We start from the raw sequence: 25,405 nt of genomic DNA, 5'->3' as shown, positions 1-25,405 counted from the left end.
ACCAGATCTTTTCCCACCCGATTGCCATCTTTCTAAAAACGTGGTGTAGTACAAAACATTTTTCGTCTTTTGGCAACACCTTTTTTTTGCTTTGTCGACCTGAAACAAATTACAAAATCGTCAAAACTGTCTTTTTAATAATAATAATCGGACATAGGCCCTGTCGTCATCATCAACAACAAAAGCTTAATTGTCATCACACCCAGAAACTGCGTATGACGAAATTGGTAGTGCTTCTCCATAAGGTGCATTTTCTCGGCAAAAAGACCTAATAAGTGATAGTTTCCGACTCGTAATTTGGCATTCTGCCGTTATGGATACATCGCATTATCCCTCCGAGCGGATCACTTACCTCTGACTGTCTTTCACTAACCTTCAGTCAGCCAGTAGGAGGCAGATCACCACCCAAACATCTTTTCATATTACCTCACCCCGAAGTTATTACCTCAGAAGGGAATGTGTGTTGTGTTACCGCAAGTTTAGAGTTCTGATGGATGTGGGGAAAAAACTGTCCTTAAGCCTATTTGTCCGTACTTTGTGACCAGGGTGGTATGGGTCCCCGATTCATCTCATTCCGATCTTCTAAAGATGATTTTCCCAAGTGTTCGGAACACGGACACCCCTAATTGGTTTAATCCTCAACTATTTGGGTGCTCGTGGGCCTTTGAAATATATTTAGTTGAACTAGAAAGGCTGGCATTGGGTGATAATCCCCAATTGCTGCCAACCCTCCAGTCAAATTTGATTGGTCAACACCAGGCAATGAGTTACTTCTTAAAAAACTGAAAAAAAATATTTTAAAAACCCGATCATTTGAATAAAACAGCCCTCGGAAACCTGGAAGGCAACTTTTGCGTGGTTTTATTCCAAAAATAAGTATAAAAATATAAATATAAAACAATACGACTCAGCATTCGAACGGCATGAATCCAGTGTTTTCCTACAACGTACACTTTTCGGGTTACATGTTACGCCTACGTGATGAAATGACTCCAGTTGGACAAATTAACCGCACCGACCGTTCACGTGGACATTGCTCATCAGACAAATAATAGCGAAGATTATATAGGATGTTTAAAAACACTTGCACATGACAGTTTTTTTTCCCCAAACACAATCCGGTGCCATTAAACATTGAGAGTATACGATACTGCTAGCGCTCTGCTCACTTACAAAAAAAACATTTCCACGCCATTGTTCACAAAAAAGTCCTAAAAGTCAGAAGGCATCTTTACTTATTGTGACCCCCCCAAAAAAGGAAAAACAGTAAATCTCAGAGAACCGGCCCACTTGACTGGTCAAGTTCTGATCCCCGTAGACCTCCGGTGGCTAGTGGGCTAGCACGCTAGCTAGGGCGTCACATGAAGAGATAACACTGGTCTACGAAATTTAGGAAAATGTCTGGTTAAAAATGGCTAATTTGTTTTGGCTGTGGCGCCATGGGTTGGAAAATTGAAACATTTAGTTCGGGTTGGCTAAATTGTTTTAAGATATTTGATGGTAAAGTTTGATTACACAAACGACAAATTCACCTGCTTTATGGCATACGTCATTTGCTTCTTTTATGGCATTTTCTAGCCACAACTAGACTCACATGGATTATTGTCAGCAGGGGGCGGTAGAGCTCTGCATGGACACCTGCTGGAAATATCTTGGTTAATTTTCCATCCATTTTTTTGGTTTTGTGTTTTTTTCCCCACTGTACGTGCGAGTTATTCTATTATTTTTTTCAATACATTTATCACGAAAACCTCATTTTATGTGGCCGGTTAATTGGCTCTGGTGGACTTGCCTTAATTGAGCACCTTGAATATCCCCAAAAATCCATATTTTTCACTTGAATCCATGTTTTTGTAATTTCATTGTTATTCATCCTTTGTGAAATCCCTGGAAACGCGAATGCCGTTCTGTCCGATAATCGTGACTTTACGACACTTGACAGATCCTCATTTTGTCGTCAAAATCAACGTAAACTGGAACATTTTAGCCGGTTGCTCAAAATTGATAGGCAGTTCATTATTAGTAAGCCAAATTTAGGAAAGTGAGGGCGACTTTTGTCCAGAAGGCATTTTTCTAGTAGACCAGTGCTAATTTGCTTGATACACGGGTAGGCGTATGTCAGCCTCGCTAGCAAAGAGTCGGTCCCGGCTAGCCAGTCTAGGTCTCTCGATCCGGGCTCCTCCCGATGTACATTTCCGCCAGCTTCTTGAATGGCGGCCCCCAACCGCTGAGGTAATCGTACTCCTGGTCGCCTTCGGTGGTGGCGGACTCCAGCGAACTGAGCGATTCCGCCAGGGAGCCGCTGCCTTCGTACGCGTAGGTCGCCAGCGAGTCGTAAGGGGGCGCGGTGGGGTCGGAATCGTTTTCTTGAAGCCTCCCGTTGATGAAGTCCCTGACGTCCGCGTTATCCTTTATCGGGGACGTCCTCCGGAAGGAAAAGAGCATTTCGGGGATGATGTCCCTGCGTAACTTGTTGGCGTCCATCACCTCCGGGTTGCGCAGCGTGCCGATGTCGAAGGCCTGCGTGTCCTCCTCGCCGCCGCCCTCGTCGTTGTAGCTGACCACGTTGTCCCGGACGTCGTCTTTGGAGATGATGAGAGGCTCCTTCTTTCGCTGCCTCTTCAGGGCGGCGAACAGAACCACGATCACTGCAAAGAAGCGGCGCGTGAGTGGCCGGAAAATTGACAAATTCCGGCGCCAAATCCGCTTTTGTCTTGACTGAAATTTATGTCGCCAAACTTGGAGTCCGCTTGCTCCCAACAAATTCCGGATCATAATTCTAACATAAAGTAAACTACCATATTTTCTCGCAGATAAGCAATTTTAAGGGTGTGGCTTATACGCGGGGGTGGCTTATACGCGAGAAATTGTAAAATGCAACGATTTTAAGGCAATTTTAAGGGTGTGGCTTATACGTGGGGGGTGGCTTATACGCGAGAAATTGTAAAATTCAACGATTTTAAGGCAATTTTAAGGTGTGGCTTATACACGGGGGTGGCTTATATGCGAGTAAAGTAGTTTTATCATGATACAGACCTTATATCGACCAAGTGGAAGCAAAACACTGCCCGTTCCCAACAAAATGAGTTTAATTTTGTGATATCACACTTTCAACTGTGATATTATATAAAATTAGATTATATATTATATAAAATTAGATTAGATTATATATTATATAAAATTAGATTATATATTATATAAAGTTAGATTAGATTATATATTATTTACAATTAGATTAGATTATATATTATATAATAACGTATGACTTTCTTCTCATGATATTGCATCAAATTCCCTCATAATATTGGGACTCTAATACTCTTCTGGCAGTCCTTCTTTTCCCTGTCTTTTTTTTTGGACTGTTGTCGACTGAAAGCAACAGAAGTCTCACGTATGAAAAAGCACATTTTATCGGGCACGGAAAGATAAACCCGGTCGTCCATTCTGCGCCGCAAAAGCACAAAACGGAAAAAGCATCAAAAGGGAAGCCGCTCTGAATGCATCTTAAACCACGAAATAAATAAAGGTAAATGCGGCCGGCCGAGTGCGTGCGTGCGTGCGCCGGCGCAAAAGTGCAGAGTCAAAAACACATTTGCCGCCATTGATGAATCCTTTGCACTGCCTCGGGCGCTCGCCTCCTATTTTTAAGATTCAGCGAGAAAGCTTTTCCTTTCTGTTCCGTTTGAGTGGCACGTTGACTCCATGTCGAAAAGGCGCCTCCCTCGCAGGCTACTTTTAATGCTAGCTGGCACGCAACCTCTCCGATCGCTCTTCCAGTCGGCGGGAGAGTGATAAAAAAACAATCTGAATTTTCCACGAGCGCCAGTCCTTCACCCTTTCTGTCCTCTCGGCCTCCCGCCCAGGTGCTAATTACAACGCGGGGCCGTAAGGTGGCCGTTTGGGGGGCGACTCATGATCATTTCTTACGGATCGGGTTAACCCGAGAGTTATATTTCGGCGGGGGCAAAACCTAGCGATGGTTTTCCGAACACGAGAGCCATTGGGTTAACGTGTCCTGATGTTACATTTGACCTGAGGACTTCTCGATTCTGTGTCCAAACCATAGCCACTTGCGGCCTGTTTTCCAGTTTTTACCAATTAAATAATAACTAAGTATATAATAATATACCTTCTGTTGTGCTTGCATTCTGTCGCAGTTCTCAGTTTTTCCTATTAAGTGTAAACTAATAATAATCGCAAACGTAGTCTTTTGCTCTATTAAGTCTTGTGTCAAAAATAAAAAATATACATTATAATACTAACATAGCCACTTGCTGTATCAAAGGTTAAAGGTTTTAATTGTTAAATAATAATAATTCCAAATATAGCCACTTGTCCTAAAAGAATTTAATGTCCTAAATGTAAATAATAATAATTCCGATATATACAGTTAAAAGTATTAAGTGTTATAATAATACCAAAAATATTCACTTTGTCTAAAGGTCTTAAATGTCTTAAGTGTAAAAGAAATAAAAAATAATAATGAATAAGTAAAGGTCTTAATCGTCAACTTAATGAATAGCTGTTCAATGTATTAACCATTATTTCTGAAGGGGTTGACTATCTTAAATTCAATAAAACAAACGGAAAAAAATGAAGGAATATTCCAAATTTTGGTTGAAAAGGAACATGAGTTCTCGACTCAAACCCAATCGAGTACTTGTTAACCCTTAGGAATGCGCATACTCACTGAGCAGAATGATGACACAGAGCAAAATGGCCACCAGGGCGCCGGTAGTGAGCCCGTCGGAGAACGGCAGCACCTCCGGGTTGCACGACTGCATGTTGCCGCGGCTGTCGCAGGCGCAAACGCGCACGATCAGGGTGCTGGTGCTGCTCTGGACCGGGTAGTCGTTGTCCGAGATGACCACGGGCAGGAAGTAGACGCTCATCTCGCGCCGGCTGAAGCCCCCCCGTCGCGTCAGGATATTGGCCGTGTTATCTGTGGGGAGGGTTTCGCCGGAAACCCATGTTATCACTAAAGTCCACAAACGTAAACCCCGCCTCTTCCCATCGAGGACCAATATATTTCCAAGAATTTGAACAAGCTGTTTACCTTCGCGATCCGCGATGGTGAAGTTTGGATTCTCCGTTTTTATGCTGAAGACAAACTTGTGCCCGACTAGTGGTTCATCCGTATCCACGGCGCTGATGGTTTGAATCAACTGTTTAAAAAACAAACACATAAAAAACACGTTAGCCATGTGAAGCCAGTTTCGAGGATTACAAAGATGGAATGATAAGAATGAGCTATAGAATGGGTATTGTCAAATTCCCGGCGTCTCTACTTACCTGTCCCGCTTTGACGTTTTCGCAGACAAACGTGTCGTAGGACATGGCAAACTCGGGAGCGTTGTCGTTCACATCCAGCACTTTGATGAAAACCGCCACTCGGGAAACCTGCCTTGGGTTGTCTACCCGGCGAAATAGAGTTTGTTAGCGTCTGCACACATGAACCAACGGGGAAAATTTAACATTTGTACTCATTTCTGCCGCCATCACTGAGATGTTGTGCCACTTGGACATTTCTCTGTCCAGAGCTTTCCTGGTTGTAATGGTGCCATTTGAAGAATCGATGTTAAAGAGTCTCTCCAAGTCGGTGTGGCGATCGATGGCGTATCTGCACCGAGATACCAAAAAACATTTCATCAACGCCAGCAAAATTTAGCGGAGCTAAAATAATCGATTAGATTAGATAACTTTATTCATCCCGTATTCGGGAAATTTCATTGTCACAGTAGCAAGAGGGTGAGAATACAGACACAGGAAAAGACATTTTAGACATAAATAAATAGGTAATAAATAAGTTAATAAATAAATGAAGAGGTAATAAATGAATTAATAAATAAATGAAAAGGTAATAAATAAGTTAATATATAAATGAATAGGTAATAAATAAGTTAATAAATAAACAAATAGGTAATAAATAAGTTAATAAATACATGAATAGGTAATAAATAAGTTAATAAATAAATGATAAGGTAATAAATATGTTAATTAATAAATAGGTAACAAATAAGTTAATTAATAAATGAATAGGTAATAAATACGTTTATTAATAAATATATAAATAAATAAAAACATATATAAATAAATATATCAATTAATTAATAAATACATATATAAATAAATAAGTGTGTTGCTATGGTGTGTTGATAGGGTGACAAAAATTTTACCAAAATTACTTGGTACTTGCACTTGAGTCAATTCACCTCTTGCACACTCTTAGCTACAGGTGATTTGATGTCAACTCGTGCTGCGCTTACCATGGTTGGATATTGGAGCTTCGCATTCGTAAATGTCAAATTAACCGGAGTTTTTTGGACGATTTTTGACAGGCTGCAACGGACCCGTCGGAATATGTTCATGGGCAAAGTGTCAAAAATGATTAGACACGTCTAACAGAAAAAGCTTTGGAGGCAAAATCTTGCAGAGCACCGGGACACTTCATTTGTCCTTCAGCTTTACGTTTCTGCTCCTTTGTGCACGACTCGTATTCCTACTTTTGGAGTCTTTTACAGTTCAAATTGTCCAAAGATTAAAGACAAAAAGTCCACCGCGCGGTGTGAGCAGAGTGTAGCATATGCTGAGTTGCGTCAATCGATACCACTAATTAGACTCGTTGACTTTGCGTGCCTGGCCGTAGAGGATTTGCAGTCTTCTGGGATATGAACTTCTTTATACACTTCACTGATATTTATTTAATTATTTATTTTTTATTGGGAATCTTGATTTGTTCGCAGAGATGGGTTCGAAATAAACCTCTCCTTTAGTTACCTAGGTGAAATCCGAGGGCAGCTTCTGTTTTTGCTACGTTTGTGTGTGTTGAAGAGGACTCAAGAACTGAATTTTCGTCAAATTTTCAGGCGGTTTGTCATTCAAAACTGAATTATTGTGAATATTTTTTTAAATAACCCAGTACCGAATCAACGGATTATTATTAGCAGGATGCGTGTAACGTGAAACGGAAGAGCCTAATTGACTTACCTGACCATCTTGTTTTCAGCATCAGGATCCCGTGCTGAGATCACGCCCACAAAGCTGCCGGCGGCCGTATCCTCGTGCACCTCGATGATGAAAGGGTCGCGGGCGAACACGGGAGGTTCGTCCACGTCCTCCACCGTGACCTTGACGGTGGCAAAGTCCTTAAAGTGCAGACCCTGGATGTACCTGGCGTCCAGGTAGGTGTTCCTCACTTCCACCCTGAACTCGTAGTCCCGTTTGCTTTCGTAATCGAGCGCCTGCGGACGAGAGGGATCGCCGTCAGGAACGTAATGGCCGCCGCTCGGGTGTCTCGCATTTGTCGCCATGTATCTTAGCCGCGCTCTCAACTCGGAAGTCACGAGTCAGACCGAGGAATGCGGATCGAGACGGGGAAAAGCCTCGCTCTCCGCCAAAAGGTTCTCTTTCAAAGGCCCGGGGTAGAGCCGGTTTTACACGGGGCTTTTCAAAGGAAAATTCTGTCATTTATCCTTTCTTGGGTGAATGACGCTTATCGGGCCGCACTCTCTAATCCAAAACGCCTCGATTGTACGTCAGCGTTCCTCCGTGTGAGTCGCGCCGGCTGATAAAAGTTTGGTTAAATGAAAGTGTGCAGCTCGTTTTCATCTCATCGAGGTAATATTGCAGAACGTGATAACGTAAGAATTATTGTGCTCATATTTCACACTCGTGCTTTCTCTATGATACTTAGTCACCAGATAGGACGGCTTCTGTTTGGTTAGCCTTTCTTTGCCCTGCGTCGTGTGGTCTATGATTCTATTCTGTGTTCTATGTTGACTCCTCGCCCTTCCCCTAGTTTGTTACATCATCAAATAGAAAAACGGGTGAAAACTAGGCGACTTCCCGTCAGAAAAAAGCTACAACCATTTCATTTTCTATCTATTTTCCGCATCGCTTATCCTTACAATAATTGTGGGGGGCTGGAGCGTATCCAAACCAACGATTAGCAGTAGCCAATGGACACCCTAAATCGGTGGCCAGACAATCATAGACAAACAAAGAGTCAAACAACCAGTGACTCCTACCTAACTAAGGACAATTTAGAGTATTAAAATCATGTTTGAGGGTTGTGGGAGGAAACCGGTGTACCCGAAGAAAACCCACACAGGCATGTAGAGCAAATGGAAACTCCACACTGCGATCCAAATTGATTTCTAGCATGTTCTTTTCACGTATGTTCAGTATTAATAGGCCTGATGTCAAATCTAACAATAATATTTTTTTTGAAGAGTTCAAGATTCATTCTGGTTAAAAAAATAATAATTCCACAGATATTCTTGTGGTAGTCTGAACGTCTCTGGTGCACACAGATCATAGCAAACGCCTTAAAACGGGGGTGTCGAGGTCATTTTCGTAGTAGTATTTTCGTAGTACTCGCTTCTCTTTGATATTTAACACAATAAATAGAGTTTAAAAAGTGACGACCAAATAGAAAATGGTTACTCGTGTCATCTAGCGGCGTAAAAACCACCAAATCACCCTTTTGATGATGACGATGCCCTCCTGCGTGGTCTTGTCCGTGACGATGTTGAAGTTGTCGCTACCTCCGACCACGCTGTACTCCATTTCGGCGTTGCGGCCCATATCCGGGTCGTCGGCTTTGATCCTCCCCACGGCGCCACCGATCTCCGCCGACTCCAAGGCGGTGATGCGGAAGGAGTCTGAAACAAGTCGCCGGTTAATGTGAGGTCATCGTTGCTTATCTTGTGTATAGCATTCGCAAACGTCCAATCCGTTTTGTTTCTGACTACGGCTACTAAGCCTCCTCGGCATAACCCCCAAAATATCGACAATACAAACTCCCATGTGGCACGTGGAAAACGGCCAACATACGAGTGCAGGCTTTTGAAAAAAGATGCTTACGGTTGGCAAAGCGTGGCGGGCTGTCGTTGACGTCGGAAAGGCTAATGCTGACCGTGGTGGTCCCCGAGAGACCCCCCATCTGTCCGGCCATGTCCTTGGCCTGGATCACCACCTGGTAGTTCTCCTTGACCTCCCGATCCATGCCGGGTAGGGCTGTCTTAATCGTGCCTGAGAAGAATGAGCAGAGGAAAAATACCCATAAGTCTTTTCTCCTAATTAGCTTAGCATTTAAAGGGACGGATTTGCCGAGTTAACGCCGTAAAAAGTGTCTTTAGCGGCGCTTAAGAACGGGAGGAAGAAATCCTCATTCCGGGGATGATGTTTAATGTTCCGTCGTGCTCTTGAGAGGAACTTTTTATGGACTGAGCATGTGCGGGAGAAGGACGAGGGACGTGGACAATACCGTTTTCCGAATCCACGGAAAAGTAGGGCTGTCCTTGCAGAATGCTGTAGACCAGTTTGGCGCTGTTGCCGTACGTTTGGTCGTCGGCGTCCGTCGCCGTCACGGTCACCACGGATGTCCCTGAAAAAGATGAGGAACATAACTCATTGTGAAATCTTAGTCCAGAAACCGGACTATTTCCATCTTTTGTCTTCTTCTTCAGTGGCCCTCATCCGTTCCGTGAATCTCTGCGGTTTGCATTTGAGCCACAAGAGTGTGCTCTCTTGAATGTGTTGAAATTGAACCATCAACAACAACAAAACATAATCATCTTTTTGCCCTATGCGTAACACCGCGCTCTAACGATAATCATTTCATGGGGTTCATTTGTGGTGAAGTGTCACGGCTGCAGCGCTAATGAATGCTGTCTTTTAGGCAAGAAATGGAAGTCGCCGAGCGCAGCTCGGTTTCCTCCACAAGGCCGCCCCGCTAATGCCGTCCTTGGCATTCCGGAGACCGCGTAGCGTCGGGGTCGCCGAGTCCCCCCGCATACTAATGAAGCCTTGAACATCTGTCCCACTTAGTGCCAGAACTGACGGCCGCCGCCTCTTCACGGCCGGCTGACTTGACCAAGCCGTGCGCCCGCCCCCAAACTGTTTATCTCTCGGCCCGATGACAAACGTCGACCCTGACTCGTCCCCCCGCCCGCCGTGGCCAAACCCCCCGAACGAGCCCTTTTATTCTTTGCTTCGCAGATCATAGTAATCTTTTCCTCTCTCGTACTAGAGAATTCATTATTTTGTTTTGTTTCATCTGTTGTCAGATGTCTGAGTACATAGAGATGTCCCAAATGTCCCAAATCGGCCCGTCATGTCTTTTTTAGAGGACTGGAATGGGTTTTTCAAATGGTATCTTTTATTTTGAAGTCTGAACACAGCACTTGAAATGGATTTTGTGTAAAACCGTCAATGGCAGGCAAAGAGTTTTGAACTACAAACAAAATAATCCTAAAAAAGATTATATAATGTACATTACTGCATATTTCTATTGACATGAGTAAAAAAATAACCCAATGATCAACGAAAATCACGATCGAGAGCGCAATTGCCGTATTTCTTATATACACTAAAATAATAATAATAAACTAAAATAACCCTGAAGTATATTGTAAAAGAAAATACGTACAGTACATTTTATATAATATATATGTATTTATATATCAATAAGGACCAAGCTCGAACTGCCAGAAAATCGACCCAAAAAAGCCCAAAAATTAACGTAGAGTGAAGCAAAAACCCCATTTTTAATCCTCTTTTGCATTTTCTAGGTCTTTAGTCAATTTACCTGACTTAATCGAGGTCCGATCAAATTTTCACGCAGACACTCACCGACGTCGGACATCTCCGGCACGCTGGCGAAGTAGACGTCCCTCTCGAACTTGGGCTCGTTATCGTTAATGTCGTGGATCTTGATGTTGAACTCGGTGTCCGATTCCAGCTCTTCGTTGGTGTTGCGATCCAGAACTTTGGCGTGGAGCGTGTACATGGCCTTCTCCTCGCGGTCCAGCTTCTTGGTGGCGTGGATGTCGCCCGACTTTTCGTCGATCAGGAACAGGGTGCCGGCACCGTCCCCCGTCAGGACGTACTTGACGGTCCCGTCGTCTTTGTCCATGTTGGAGTGCAGCTGCGAATAGAATTGAGAGGATTTTTAGATCCGGAAAGAGAGGGATGAATACCCGAACGGCTTTCCAATAGGTGCACTTAAAAGCTACTCCGAGTGTCGTTCTTCCCGCTAATTTGCGGCCATTTGAAGTCATTCATCCTTTTGTATCGGGCGATCACGTCGGCCCGCATCGACTCGGCGGCGGCACTTGAAGCGTGGATTACGTCCCATAAAATCCCACAGAAGAGCTTTTGATGCTGCACTTTTCAGTTCTTCTAGCTCGCATTTTGCCACATTAGCTCGTCTCGCTCAAGGACGTGGAACAATTCCCCCCCCGTGCTTTTTGTTCTTTTTGTGAAGTCGGTCCGATGTGGCAATCGTGGAACGTTTCCCGCACGGATCATGCGTCTCCAATTGCTTTGCATCTGATTATTTCGCCTTTTACGCCGAATCGTCTTTGCTGCTAGCGGTTCTACGCCGGCCGCGTTAATGGCTCGTGACATCGTTGCACTCTTGAACTCGAATTTGAAACTATAGCCACGAAACGCTAGCTTAGCTAAGCCCCACTGTCACTTCACTGGCTACTTCAATGAATTTTGACTGATTGGATTAGAGTTAGCAAAAGTAGGCTTTTGCATCCGTTTTGTTTCTCGGCTGTGACGCTAACGTTTTGACTCATTCAAATTCAATCTTTTTAATAAAAAAAATGTGTTGTCTGCGGACCGGCGAATAGATTCTGTGCAGGAAATTACACAAACGCAAACACTCTTCTGTCTGACCAAGCGGATTAAGCACATAGAAGTGGATTAGCCGCTAAGTACTCTGTTGTTTTGTATATTTAATGGATTTAAATATAGGAAAGCTGGACAAAGTAACGAAAATTAATAGACACGAAAAATGTTTGGTATCTGATAAGGGTGAAAAACATCTGATGCCAAAAGCGAATTGTTAAAAATCCTGGTTTTAATATTTTCAGACTTATAGGCTTATACTCGAATGTCAAACATAAATGAAATGCAAAATATATTTCGGCGCCCAAAAACCATTAAATAGAGCCCTAGATGCTTTCTCACACACCGTCGTGTTATGGTGATGTTGAAGTTGTATTATATCTCCCTGGATTGCGTCCTCCTATGACGTACTTTTAATTTCCTATTACGACTCATCGCACGATAAAGTTACCAAGTCTCAACTACCATTGAGTCTTTCAATAGTTCTGAATCTGTGTGAGTCCTGTAAATTAAAAACCAAAGATTTTTTGCTCAGTTTCAGGACACGCTTTTGAATCATGACTAGACTTGTGAAGAAAGTAATTCTCGCAACTCTCAATTTTTCCGGGCGAGACACGCTAAAACGTCTCGCCGGATCTGACACATTTTACGAATGACGCCGCTGGATTTGTCTTCCAAATTGCGCGCTTCAGGAACGACCACCACCCGCCGGCTGCTAAAATTAGTCACCTCTGACCTATCCGTCACCTTCTCCCAGAAGATGACGGCTGCTTGATACGATCTCATTATGGCGGTGGATCGGTTATTTTTGGATGACTCAACTGACGCCTTTACGACAAGCCGTCGTACAACTCATTCACTCATTGGCTGCCGTCGACAGAGATAGATGTCCGATCCATTTGAACCGATCCATTTTATTCCAGTCAGGCTCTGTAGGTTTGTCTCACAGTTGAGAAATTTGGGTTCAATCTTGGAATCTGGTTGTAGGAGTTTTAGACGTCCAATCCAGTTCATGTTCTTCGAATTGGAAGTGTACAAATAAATCTCGATCGAAGCGAATCGTTTTTTGGGAGCGAAGAGACCGACGTTTAATCCCGCCGCTCGAAAACCAGGTGTAAAATATCCCGGTTGCCGGCCGCAACTTATTCGCAAGGGCGTCGGATTTACGAGGCCTCGGAGAAGCGGAGTGACAGTTTTACGCTAGCGAGCTATTGGCGGGAATTCGTTTGCATCTAAATGGGCTTCCGCGTGCCGCTCGCCGTGAACCGCCCGCACCTTGTTACGACCCGCGGGGAGCCGCACAACAATCGACTCCCAGGACAACATTTTTATCGTTATTGTCGACAGGAGCTGGTAGCGTTTTCCGTCAGCTGTCATCGGCTTATTTCCATAATGGGAAAGCTACGCTGGCAGACTGTTTACGGGCTAATGTGCTGTAGCCTGAACCGCCGTGAAATTAGGTGGGGCGTCAGTCACGAGTAGCCCCGCAAAAACAGTCTCAAGAGGAAAAGATGCTGACAGGCCAGGCCCAACTAAAATATGCCCATATGCCAGAAAATGTTGCCAATTTCTACACGGCGCCGTTTTTTGGATCAATTTGGCCGACATGATGCTAAACGATGAGAATTTTTTTGCTATTGTGTTGGCGGAGCGTCGATGCTAGATTTTGGTAGCTGGTCGTATACCTAAAAATCGATTAGATTTGGCGGCGGGGTTTGGTTATTTGTCGTTTGTAGTTGATGCTTTTTCTGTAGATCAGTTGAGAAATTTGCGCTTAAATCGTTTGAGTCTCCAAACATGCCCAACCATGGATTTTTTTTGTGTGCAGTTTTTGACCAAAATGTCAGTTTTTCTGGCCTTGCTTAGCTGCAGCTTCCTGATTGGTTGTTTTTAAATAAGACCTGGCAATACATCATTGCAGATTTTATTTTAAACTGCGTTAAAAATCCCTGAATGGAACATGCTTTCGGATGTAAGAACACGGGTCGAATTTTTTTTTCCGGGCATGCTTGGTCTTTTGTTTCAGTCCTGCTTTTGTAGCCAACGCTAACCTTACAATCTGTAAACCCCGTCTGAAAAGACAGAATGTGTTGTCCAAAATCAATTTATTTCCCAGTGACCGTGCAACAATTCTTCAAAAAACCAACCCAAAAACATTCCCGCCAAACGATTCCGTTTCAGTTGCGCATCTCAAGCAGGCGACTGAAGAAAATCGAGCGATTCCAAGAAACACGTTTTTGCGTCCTCTTACAAACGCTACACATGAAGCGTCTCGGCCCGGCGTTAGCGAAATCAAATGCTGGCTCCGCCGTTGCGTTTACGTACATTCTTGGGCCTCGCTTTAAAAGAAAAAAAACTGGAATGCCAGAAAAAAAACGCCATTTCATGGCCGTACAACAAGAGCACAGAGGAGAGCCTTGATGAGCGAAATTGCCTCGCACAAACACTGAGGAATTGTCTGCAAAGCGAGGAAATCATTGGCAATTCTTGTCAGTTCTCCGCGCCGCGCCACTCGCCGCTGCGCCGAGGAGATAGTGAAACAGAATGGAGACGGAATAATTACTCGCCCGTTAAAACAGTGCAGCGTACGGCGCATTTTTCCCGCAGATTCGGACCCCGCTCGGGCTCGCCGCGGGTCGCTTTCTTTATATTACGTTTCTTTCAAGCGCCAAGGCGGACTGAAAAATACCAACGCAAGCTAAAATGAAACGGTAATCACTCGGGTGGAGGCGAGGGTTTTAGCAGGGAGGGCGCCTTAATGGGATTTGGCGTGGAGTTTGCCGACGTGTTGCTAGGCCGCGGTACTTATTCGACACTTCAAATGGGATCGGAGAGATGTTTATGTTCGGGGAATGCAAAGGACAGCCGTGGATTAACTGGTACGTTGGGGAAAAAATCAGGGATGCTAAGTTTTAAAATTTACGGTAGCAGAAATCAAATGTGGCATTTTTTGGGATTATTTTGTGTATTTGGAAGGTAGGTTCTTGATTATCAGGGTTTATAGGGAAAGCTCTGTTTTTTAGGAACTGAAAAGCTAAGTTAAGTGGTGCTAACTTGGAATTTTTGGTGAAAAATGTGGAGTCCAGTTTACGTACATTTTTTTGTCTTGGTTACGTAACGAAAGCTCTATTTCTGAGGAACTGAAAAGCTAAGTTAAGTGGTGCTAACTTGGAATTTTAAGGGAAAAATGTGGAGTCCAGTTTACGTACATTTTTTTGTCTTGGTTACGTAACGAAAGCTCTTTCTGAGGAACTGAAAAGCTAAGTAAAGTGGTGCTAACTTGGAATTTTAGGTGAAAAATGTGGAGTCCAGTTTACGTACATTTTTTGTCTTGGTTATGTCACGTGTGTCTTAAAATTTGCAGTTTAGTTTGATCAAAGTTTTGAGTTAATCTTCAAATTTTGTGTTTTGATTCCCGTTTACATAATAACTTAAGTAAAATTTTCGTTTTTGGCGACACTTTTCCATCGAAATTTCCAGTTTCACCTTTTATTGTCTTTCTTTTTTCCGCAGTGCATCTTGCCGATGAATTTTGAAGTATCATAAACCCGCAGATATTAACATTATCACCCCAGTTTATGCCAGAACCAACCTGTCTTATCTGGAAGGAACGAAAACGTTAAGTTTTCATATACATAACATTCTGTAATGACAGGTCATAAATTTACAAAACAGCAGGAGGTGAACGAGTCTAGACTTTTTCAGGTTGGTTTTTTGAGGGTTTTGCCTTGTGAGCAAAAAAATAAAAAAGCTTGCGAGTGAGTTTTGGCAGTGGATAGCTGCAGCGACCAGCCTGCCAACATCAGTTCATCCAACCGCATTGCAGTGAAACTCCAGTTTTTGTGCTCACATTGTTTTGCGACCTGTTATCTGCAAGGAAGGGTCAGAGAGTAGATCTGTTTGTCGGCGTTTCCCTTCTGGTCGTCTCTCCCTCTCCACCTTCTCCATGTGCACTGCTACTTTCACCTAATTGACTTGCACCTGCGAAGCGCAGCTGGCCAATCATTCACAGCTCGCGTTTAAAATGGCTTCGCCTGCCTGGATTTTCTTGTACTACAATTAATTATGGCCAAAAGCCAAAAAAAACATAAGACATGTCCATAAAAAAGCCATTCATTTCCATAAATACAAAAAATATGCAATGGTTCATAATGCTACGTGTCCACCAGGGACATAAAACGTATCAACCAGTTTTTGGAAAATATGGACAAAATCTTCCCGGACATTTTCAAAGCACTCAAAATTCACTCCGTTATGTTTTTAACTCGGATCAGCAAAAAACATTTCATTGGTGATTATTATTTTTGACTAAAATGTCTTTTAATTAATTAAAAGTGTCCCATAAGTGTCCCAAAAATAACAACAAGTGAACAAGGACCACAAAGTGACTTTGGAAGGCCTCTAAATCAATAAAATGCTCCAAAAACTGAACCCAAAATACCCCCAAATTTAGAGAGTGACCCAAAGTCTACAGAAAGTCACCCGTAAATACCCAAAGATTAACCATAGAGTAATCCAAAATTAACTTGCAAACGGCAGATTTTTTATCAGGTCCAATCCAGATTGACTGGGGGTTCTGGCACGTTCTAGCCAAAATGGTCTAACTCCCTCAACGGTAGCTAATGAGTAACTGATAATAATAGATAAATACATTTTAAAAACCCGACCTTTTTTCCGTGTGCGGTCGATTGGTTGCCGGTCTTTTGGTCGACAAAACAAGGTAAAACAACACGGTCTACGCATCATTAAAAGCCAACAATGGCCATGAGCAGTTTCACTGAGCCGACATGTGAGTGGAGAAGAGTTTGTATGTACATGCGTTGTCCCTTTAAGAAGCTACGTCAGTCAGGGTCTTAGCAAGTTCTCCAACAAAAAACAATAACAGTCCGGGAAATTTGGAGCTTTTCTTTGGCCTAATAATTACTAGGGCATTAAGTATGACTAAATAGTAATTTGCAGTTTGTATTTAGGGAATTTGAGCAACGATTTAAATGGTAATTATCACTTATCTTCCGGGCGACCAAAAGACCGGCGACCAATTGACCGTGTACCCCTTTTTTCTACCCGAATCCCAACCCAACTGCGACCTCCCTAATTCTTAGACCACAACTTACCACCGCCAAAGCTAAAAACAAGGGACAAATATTGCGAGAGCGGGTGGCCTCGCCGAGTCCATTTCGCCCGCGTGGCATTTTATTGCCCCATTGAAAAAAACCAACCTTTTAAGGGAAACGCGCCGGAGCCAAAGCTCAGCGTTTTGATTGAACACGACACAAACAAGATACCCATTTTTGATCCGTCGGAGCCGAATCGCCTCGCCCAGACCGAATTAGCCAAACTCGCCCTCGGCCTCCCCCGACGATTCATTACGGCGGCGTGTTCTTTCCGCCGGCCGAATAATGAAGGATATCGGCGGGCAGAAATGACGCCGGCGCCGTCACGGGAACATCAAGGCGAGGCGGCGGCGCATCGACAGATAACCCGCCTCGCACTTGCCATTTACTTTCCCGTCTCATCGCCTAACACAAGAAGGCGCATTTCATCCGCCCGCCTGATTGATACGCTTTCTTCCTTGGCCCTGCCGTTCCCTTTCGAGCGTGATAGCTGGTGCGAAGGAGTTGTCAGAGAACCCCCAAGACCCCCCCCCTCCCCGCGCACTTGTTTACCGCCGAGGATGAGCCGCGTGATGAAAGGCGGGCTCCTCGGAGAAAATTGCCTGTCGACAGTCGCCGCATTTGCCTCGCCGCCGTTGATAAGTGCGCCGTTTCTTTCCTCATCACACCTGTCTTTAGGTGCACCGGTTGACAAGGCCTCTACGCGCAAACCGTCCCGCGGCTCATCATTCTTTTGGGCAAGCCACAGGAAGTGAGAAGACCCCGGATCCATCTCCGGATCGTTAAGGCCGCCACGATTGGCCGGGGATAGGGTTGCCGACCGGTCCTTGAAAAACCATAATGGTCTTGTCTTCGAAGACAAAAGTAAACTGTCCCCAATTGAGCTCGCCAGGGACGCGCTTTGTCCCGGAAAGACTCCGGATCCATCGCCGGATCTTTTAGGGCGCCATGATCGGCCGGGGACGGTCCCCAATTGAGCTTGCAAGGGACTAGTTTGTCCCATATGATCGTCAAACTCGAAATTGTCCGATTTGTAGACCAATGAGCGAGGATGATAATACGAAATCTGGCTCATCTGATTGGTTGCAGCATCTGTCGGTTGTCTTGAGGCACCTGTCGCTTGTCATGAAGACAACCTGGCACCATGGATGACCAAAAATGAATAGAAAATGTTCCCCTTTGTAAATTAACCCTCACGAGTCTCGTGACCAATCACTAATTTATGGCGCCATAAAAAATATGGTCCCCGGACGTTTGGTAGAACGGACGTTTGGTCGCCGGGTTCGCGAGTCCTGAGGTTTGAGTCACGAGACTTTCATTTGTTTAACCCTAACCTTATTCACTCAATGTTAAATAATAGTCATTAAATCCCTATTCACCCAATGTTAAAATCTATCAATTGCATGCGAACCCGTTCTACCAAATGTCCGTTCTACCAAACGTCCGTTCTACCAAACGTCCGTTCTACCAAACGTCCGTTCTACCAAACGTCCGGTCTACCAAACGTCCGGTCTACCAAACATCCGTTCGACCAAACGTCCGGGGACCAAACGTCCGGGGACCAAACATCCGGGGACCAAACGTCTTTCGACGAAACGTCTGGTCACGAAAAATATAGAGCGCTGTCAACAAGAAACGAAAACAACTCTACAACGTCGTCAGTCGGCCGCACCTGCTGACAGACTTTGAAAATGGAAAGCCGGCTGCCCGCCCGCCGCTCAGCCTCCTGCCGCCAGAGGAGCTTTTCGAGCCTCGGCAGTTTTATTTTGAAAAATCGATAGGTCGTGAGCCATTGATTTGCTGCTCTGTTGTTGCCCTTCTTAACTTTCTCGTGTCAAACAAACGTCTTTAAATACTTCTGTAGTCAGCAATGTTTTTTTCGGTCGTACACTTGCGCTAAGCCGGCAGCTGCCAATCAGGACTTGAAAGTGCCTTTCGGATTCGACAGGCAGGGATTTGAATATCAACAGGTGGACTTTTAGCATCCAGATCCGTCCTGGTGGAACAGTTTTTTATTTTTACGTGTTTTGTGGCAACATAATCTGACTACCTAATATCGTAATATTTCAACTTTAATCTTTTAACATCACCATTCTTGTCATAATCTTACGTAAAAAAATGTAATGTAATATTCCGACTTTGTTTTTCGTAAATTATGACTTAAACCTCGTAATAGTTCTGTCTTCTGGTAGTTTTTTATTCGTTGTGTGTCCCTAAGCTTCTGTCGTAAATTCAACCAAATTCCTTTTATTTCACTTATTCTTGGCCGTTGACAAAAAGTCAACAATCTAAATGAACCTAACTCCTGCCACGCATGAACAGAACTCGTTACCAAGCGACAAGGTGTCACGGTCATTACGTCGGGGTGATGACGGCGTGCTGAAATGATTCGATTAGAAATCAATTAATGGCCCGTCCTCTGCCGCCTCCGCAAAAGACGGCTACTTCTCGCCTTCGTCCATCCGTTAAAAAACAACGCCGAAAAGACACCAGACGACCTTCTTTAACCGCCGCCGATTCCTCGTCAGTCCCTTCCTCTTTTCGGCCATTTCAAATTTCCCGTCGAGGATCTTCCGGTAATTACCCGGGGGCCAATCTGTCCGGCCACTTTACCTTGCCGACGTACTGATGGTCGTTTCCGGTGTATTCCTCCATCAGAAAGAACTGATTCCACATCCATCCCCTCTTGGAACGCTGCAGAATCCTGCCATCGCCTTCTGGCGTTCCAAAGACGTTTCCGATATTTCCGGGGACCGCGGGGAGGGCGGCGGCGGGCGACAGGGCGCACAGAGTCAGGACCACTTGGCCGAGGAGCATGGTATCCGAGTCGGCCCGGGGTTAGGGGCAGGGCAGGTCCGGAAAAATGACTTTTCGGGAATTACGGAGAGGTTCTTCGGACTTGATGCTTGCTTGCTAGTGCGAGCAAAACATACATTGTATTCCTCACGCTGATGCCAGACAGCAGATGCCTAAGGAGAAAAAAAATAGTTACAAACGGGGAGATTTACGAAAAGTAGTATAGTAATATCTGGTTTGTTGCGGTTCATGGGCTCCAAGACTCGATTAACCACAGTATAGGGATAGTGTTTTTATAGTGTTTGGACTTTTAAAACCCGCTCTGCTTTTTTATATAACTCCCGAAAATAAGACACTGCCCTCTAGTGGCCAGTCAAATAATCTCCAATCGTGACTTGCCCACATTTCATGTTTTTATCATTATTGCTAGACTATAAACTTTGCACGATATGGCGAATCCGCGATAGTCAACCCGCAAAATGGCGAGGTAGTAGTGTAGTTTTGTTTCCGATCACATGATCATTCAACCAAAAAAAGCGAACTATAGACTTTTCTGGTTTGAATACCCTCGAAAAGTAAACCACTCTTGGTGAATTCCGATTGGGTTTAGGCCTCAGACTTATACGGAATCAAATTTGCGTCAAAAAAGTTTCAAACAAAACTTAGCAAGTTGCAACTTTGCACCAATTTTGTTTGCAAAGCTTTATTTAAATCTTTTTGACACAAATCCAATTCCATACAAACTACCCCGTTGCCGCTCTTCCGTGATGAATCATGTTAGCCGGTGGTGGAATTTAGCTAATTTGTCCTGGCATTCATTATTTTCCGTCAATCCCTTCGATCCCTTTCGCACAGTTTGACGACTGACGGAGAGTATTTCCTAAAATCGGCCATCTTCTTCCCCTCTGACACCCAGCCGTGGCTCGGACTTGATAGGTAATTTGGCCGCGGTTGAATAATTGATGGTCTTTAGGAAGTTAATTGTAATAAATCTCTCTTCCTTTAAGGAGGCCATTAAGTTTGTCCTCGGTGTCCGGGTCGGAGAGGACTCGAGGGGCGCTAGCTAGTGGGGGACTTGAGCTCTTCGGCAAGGACTCCAAGGTCAAAGGAGCGCTTGGAAAGTGGGGAACATGATTTGAATCGCAGGAACTAAGCCAGTCGCCGTGCGCAATAAGTCCATTAATCGCCCGGTAAATAAAGATGAGGTCGGTCATTTTCCCACCTGCGTTTTATTGCCGCTCGCGCTGTGTGCGTACTAAAATTTCGTCCATTGGTTGCCTATGAGACTCCAGATCCTTTCCCAGATGTTTATTGGTCATTAACACACTGTAGAATTACCGCTCATACATACAAAATAAAGAAAACGCCTATTATACATTGTACGGTGTTAGCATGGCTATTTTGACGCTAGTGGCGAAAGATGAAGCTAATAAATTTAGCCTGGAATGAACTTCTCAATGGACGACTACAACTACGTTTGAAGAATGTACAGGAAAATAGCCCTTTTTTTAAAACTAGTGTATTGCGTACGTTAGCATCTTAGCGTGTATTCTTCCGGTGAATTTTTCAAAATAAGAGCAGTTACTCATCGGTGGCATTGAAATTTGAGTTGGTTTTCACAGGGTCAACGGATTTGACGTTTATTGTTGTCAATATCAGAAAAGGAGTTCATGTTTAGGTTATTAAAAAGTGGGTCATGAGGTCAAAGGTCACAGAGGTTAAAGATGGGAATTGCGAGCAAATTTGTTTTGTTTTCTTTTGTTGAATTGATTGAGAAAAACTTTGGAATAGAGGTTCTTATGTAAAAATACTTTATTTTTTTATTTTTTTTTCTTAGGCAAACTTGAATTTAAAAAAATATAATCATTAAACAAATATGTCTCGAACTTCCAAACGGCCAGACAACAAAATATACAATCATTTGTTCATACTGATTCATAGGATTCAATTTATAAATAAATAAAATGGCGAGTCAACGAATAACAGCCGCCTTGTCGGCCCCCCCCAAATAAAACCGCAAAGACGATGCGGCCCGTGACCAAAAACGACATCAACACCCCCGCGTAGACTCCAACCGCATTAACTTCTTTGGCCTATTAAAGTCAGCGACGGTATTAAAAAGTTGTTTATGGCTAGATTAAGTCAACGTCGGGAAAATAGAAACGCGGGACGCGGAGGGAGCAAATGAGAGCGGGTCGACTTTTAAAGCGGCGCCCGGCGCTCGTTATCCTTAATCTGGCGCTAAGACGCATCCTGGCAGGCGCCGGGCTCCGCTCCATTTGTGTAATCTGCCGAATTATACATTCTTGTTTTGCTGAATAAGAAGCTCTTTGATCAGACGTAAACTAGCCGCTCGTCACCAAGCGGGGGGTGCCGTAATTGAACGCACTCGCCGCGAAAAAACTTGGAGACGCTAAGCACTTTTTCCAACGTCGCTCAATGCCATTGGGCGCCGGATTAGCGGGCCACTCGCCGGCCACTCAAGAACCGTCTGCGCAGTGAAGAATGCTAGGGAGGAAACGTTTGATTAGCATGGGAGGTGGGTATGCTAATGCTAAATGAGCTTTTTCGTTCGCAAATTGAGTCACCAGATTTTACAGATGAAGAGTTGCGATGTTTTATGTTATATATGTTTGAAATTGTTTGTATATTTTTTTATTTTTTGCTTTAAAAAAAATCCTTGCTTGTTGGGGTTTGAATCGGGGGTTTCACATTTACATTGCTTATGACCTTAGGTTTTGATCGTTAATTACTTTTTTATTTTTAAGTCCATTACTTCTTCAACAATTAATGTCATTAACTTGTTGGCTGTCATTGAAATGGAGGGGTGAACTATAATTTATTTATTATTATAATACATATAATATTTCATTTTTGGTTTTGCTTCCTCGTTAGGGTTTAGATCAGGGAATTTGATCATATAATTCCTTTTTTTAACAGTTCATCTTTATCTCTAAAGTCAAGCCATTTGTCTTCAAATGATTGGCTGCCATTGACATGCTAAACATCCAATTCATTTTGAATGGGAGGGGCCAACGGGTATCCTGTTGATATTTATATCAAAAACACAAACTCAATTTCAGGATTTTTAACCCATCATGAACACATCGCGCGCACATACAATCTGACAGATTAATTATGGCGATAACCGCTTAATAAACGATTTACAATCCGGCGCAATTAGCCATTATAGTGGAGAAAAGCTTCATTAAGCCCTAATTAGGCCTAAAAAACAACACCGTCTTCTTCCCCGCCATCATTACTAGGAAGTCTTTGAGTTAAACATTCCAATTTATGGACTGGACTTGGCAACCGTGGGGCGTCTCCGTCCGACATGTGAGTAACTTGAAGAAAGACGGCCTTTAAAGGCTGCCAACGCGCTCTTTAATTGATTATGCCATGAAAGTTAAGTGTGCACTTTATGCTTTATGAATGCTAATAAATTGTCCGAGGTGCGCGAATGGACATTTTACACCGAAGAAGAAATAAAAAAAATGATACTGCGGCTAATTCAGGAAGCGCTATGCTCGTTATTATAGATGATCTTGCAGAACTTTAACGAGGTGGCTCCCACCGAAGCTTAGACCACAAAAAAAGTGCTTTGGGTCTCCAAAATATGCAAAAAATGCAAAAAACTGTCCTACTGAAAAAAAAACGTACTGATCTGTTAACCATTCAAACAAATGTTAACAATAAAAAACATCAAATCATAAACTAACACTCTTAATGAGCAGAAATCCTCATCTTGTCTAAAAATATAACATCACACAAATAACAGAAGACAATCAAGCGACCTTTCCACATAATTACACGTTCCGAATGTCAAATCATATCAGGAGAAAATGCAACCCTCTTCATTTTAATCCCGAATAACTTTTACCCACAAAACCTAAAATGGCAGCATAACAGGGCCAGTTTTATTAAACCAATCCATTAAGTTACATTAACACGTATGATGGATCCTCAATCAGTAAAATCAATGTCCAAAATAAATGAACATTTGTCTTACCTTTCTAAAACACAAGATTGCAATTATAATATTTCTTTCTTTCTTTTTGCAATGGGTGCACGTAGCAGCCTAGTAAAGACCACCTAAGTGGCGAGCCGGCATCGCGAGGGAGGACACGGCGCCTCTTCTCCACGTGGTGGAGCCCTCGACCTTCCGGAGTCTCGCACCGCCTCTCCCCGGTCTACACCGGCCGGAGCTCGGCGAGCCGTGCTCGTGTTTCCAAAGTAAAATTGTGACACCGAGCACGCGCTCTCGCCGAGATGCACAAACAAACCCTCCACGCTTTTTAAAGAAAAAGCCCAGCCAGCCGCGTGGCGTTCGCATCGCCGCCGAACCACGACTCCATTTCACTCGTCCCTCCGCCAAGACGTCGGACCTGACAAACTCCGGTGAAATCCCGTGAAAACCTCCGCGCAAAGTTGCTCCGAGGAGAGCCCGTCGTTACCGGGGAGGTTTTACCCAAAAGGCCCACTCCCCGGAGTGGTCGCCGCGCCATCCCACGTCACGTACTGGCAGATGACGGCGCGGTCACGGAGCGCCCGAGTCAGCCGAGACGCTCCGTTTCTCCTACCGTTGACAACGTCAACGTATTCTATCCCACGACACCCCGGACTGGTCGCTGCTAGAGTGCCGGGCGATCCGTAGGCGAACATTCACTCGCACTGGTCTAATCTGGAACGGAATCCGAGACGATCCGGGGCGCAAAAACGTCAAGGATCTCTCTCTCTTCCCAAGTCTTGACAAACAAGTGGCGGTCTTACTTGCGCGGCGATGCTCTCCTGCTCCTCAGCGGTGCCCCGCAACCGAGCGATCCACTCCCGCCGGCGTCGGTAACATTCCGAGACTGACGGTGGCTCAGCTGCTCGGAGCGTTTGCGAGTACACGCGAGGGAGACTGAGTTCCTTGTGCGCTGTTGCTCCCCCCAACAGTCTCCCTCCCTCTTCCCTCCCTCGCCGTGGCCTCTCCCCCCGTACTTTCTTCTCTCCCTCCCTCTCTCTCTCCTCCCTGTATCGCGGCGCATCACTTTGGGCTATAGATGTCAGCCGGGCTGAAGCCGCGGCGACTCCGCTCCTGATTGGCTGCCATTCACAAGTTGGCGATAAAGAATAGGGAAAGGAGGGGCAAAGGGTGGAGAGCCGTGCCCTGCATGGCGGTTAACGGGACTGGACCCTTGCGTTTCTAGGTACAGGGCTTCGAATCGATGCTCCTAGCAGAGTAACACTGGCAGGAATTTATTACCCACGGACGAAATGATTGCATTTGTTGAAAGAGTGTCAAAAAAAATCAATATAGCCATAACTATTGAAATTCGTTCATTCGCGGGTAGGGATTGGATGTCCCCAAACTGACTTTTCGACTTCCGATCCAATCTGATTTATCTTAAGATATGTTTTAGATTTTTTTTTAGATTTAGAAGATATTTAGACCAGCAAAAATAATGCTAAATTGTATTAAAGCCAAGAAATGTGTTGTTTACGATGTTACACGTTGCTTATCAATAGTCTCTGAGGAGAAGTACACATAGTTAAATAGATGCATATAACTTCACTGGTTGCAGGGTGCTGGAGCCAATCCCCGCCAGTCTCGAAGAAAAGTATTCTCGGGAGAACTGTCGATCTCAGACCTGAACGGCGGACTTGTTAACCACTTTCCACCGAACCGCCTACCTGAAAATAGAGTATTCATTTATTACAGTAATGCTAGAAAAGCAAAAACCTTCAAGAAAGTTGTAAATGTATTATTAAAAAAACACAATAGAAGATAATATTTGCTACGAAGAGGCTAGAAAAGAGTATCTAACGTCTCTAAATGATCCATCATCCATTAGAAAAGCCGTTAATTTAAT

The 25,405-nt window shown here is 44.1% G+C and overlaps 1 protein-coding gene across 2 annotated transcripts; it reads right to left on the bottom strand.

Moving 5' to 3' along the window:
* Positions 1–842: 842 nt before the first annotated feature.
* Positions 843–24,474, bottom strand: LOC144091880 (cadherin-10-like). Of its 2 annotated transcripts, XM_077624555.1 has the most exons (12): positions 24,321–24,474; positions 19,368–19,723; positions 10,636–10,930; positions 9,269–9,388; positions 8,866–9,033; positions 8,482–8,663; positions 6,988–7,241; positions 5,484–5,620; positions 5,293–5,414; positions 5,057–5,165; positions 4,691–4,942; positions 843–2,648 (listed from the first exon to the last, which is right to left on the bottom strand). In XM_077624555.1, the coding sequence occupies exons 2-12, from the start codon at positions 19,569–19,571 to the stop codon at positions 2,158–2,160; spliced, it is 2,334 nt and encodes a 777-aa protein (XP_077480681.1). In that variant the 5' UTR covers positions 19,572–19,723; positions 24,321–24,474; the 3' UTR covers positions 843–2,157. The 2 variants fall into 2 exon arrangements, with proteins under 2 accessions (XP_077480681.1, XP_077480680.1); XM_077624554.1 differs by having other exon boundaries at positions 4,691–5,165.
* Positions 24,475–25,405: the final 931 nt, after the last annotated feature.

Source organism: Stigmatopora argus, chromosome 17, assembly GCF_051989625.1.
Source record: "Stigmatopora argus isolate UIUO_Sarg chromosome 17, RoL_Sarg_1.0, whole genome shotgun sequence".
Lineage (NCBI taxonomy): Eukaryota > Metazoa > Chordata > Actinopteri > Syngnathiformes > Syngnathidae > Stigmatopora > Stigmatopora argus.
Note: the sequence above shows the minus strand (reverse complement) of the source record. Positions and strands in the feature narration are given on the sequence as shown.

Coding starts and splice junctions, on each gene's coding strand:
- LOC144091880 (XM_077624554.1), bottom strand. CDS start 19,571: ATGCTCCTCGGCCAAGTGGTCCTGACTCTGTGCGCCCTGTCGCCCGCC. Junction 7,242..8,481: donor GCATCGTCATCATCAAAAGG/GTGATTTGGTGG, acceptor TCTCGTCCGCAG/GCGCTCGATTACGAAAGCAA. Junction 5,166..5,292: donor AAAACGTCAAAGCGGGACAG/GTAAGTAGAGAC, acceptor TTTTTTAAACAG/TTGATTCAAACCATCAGCGC.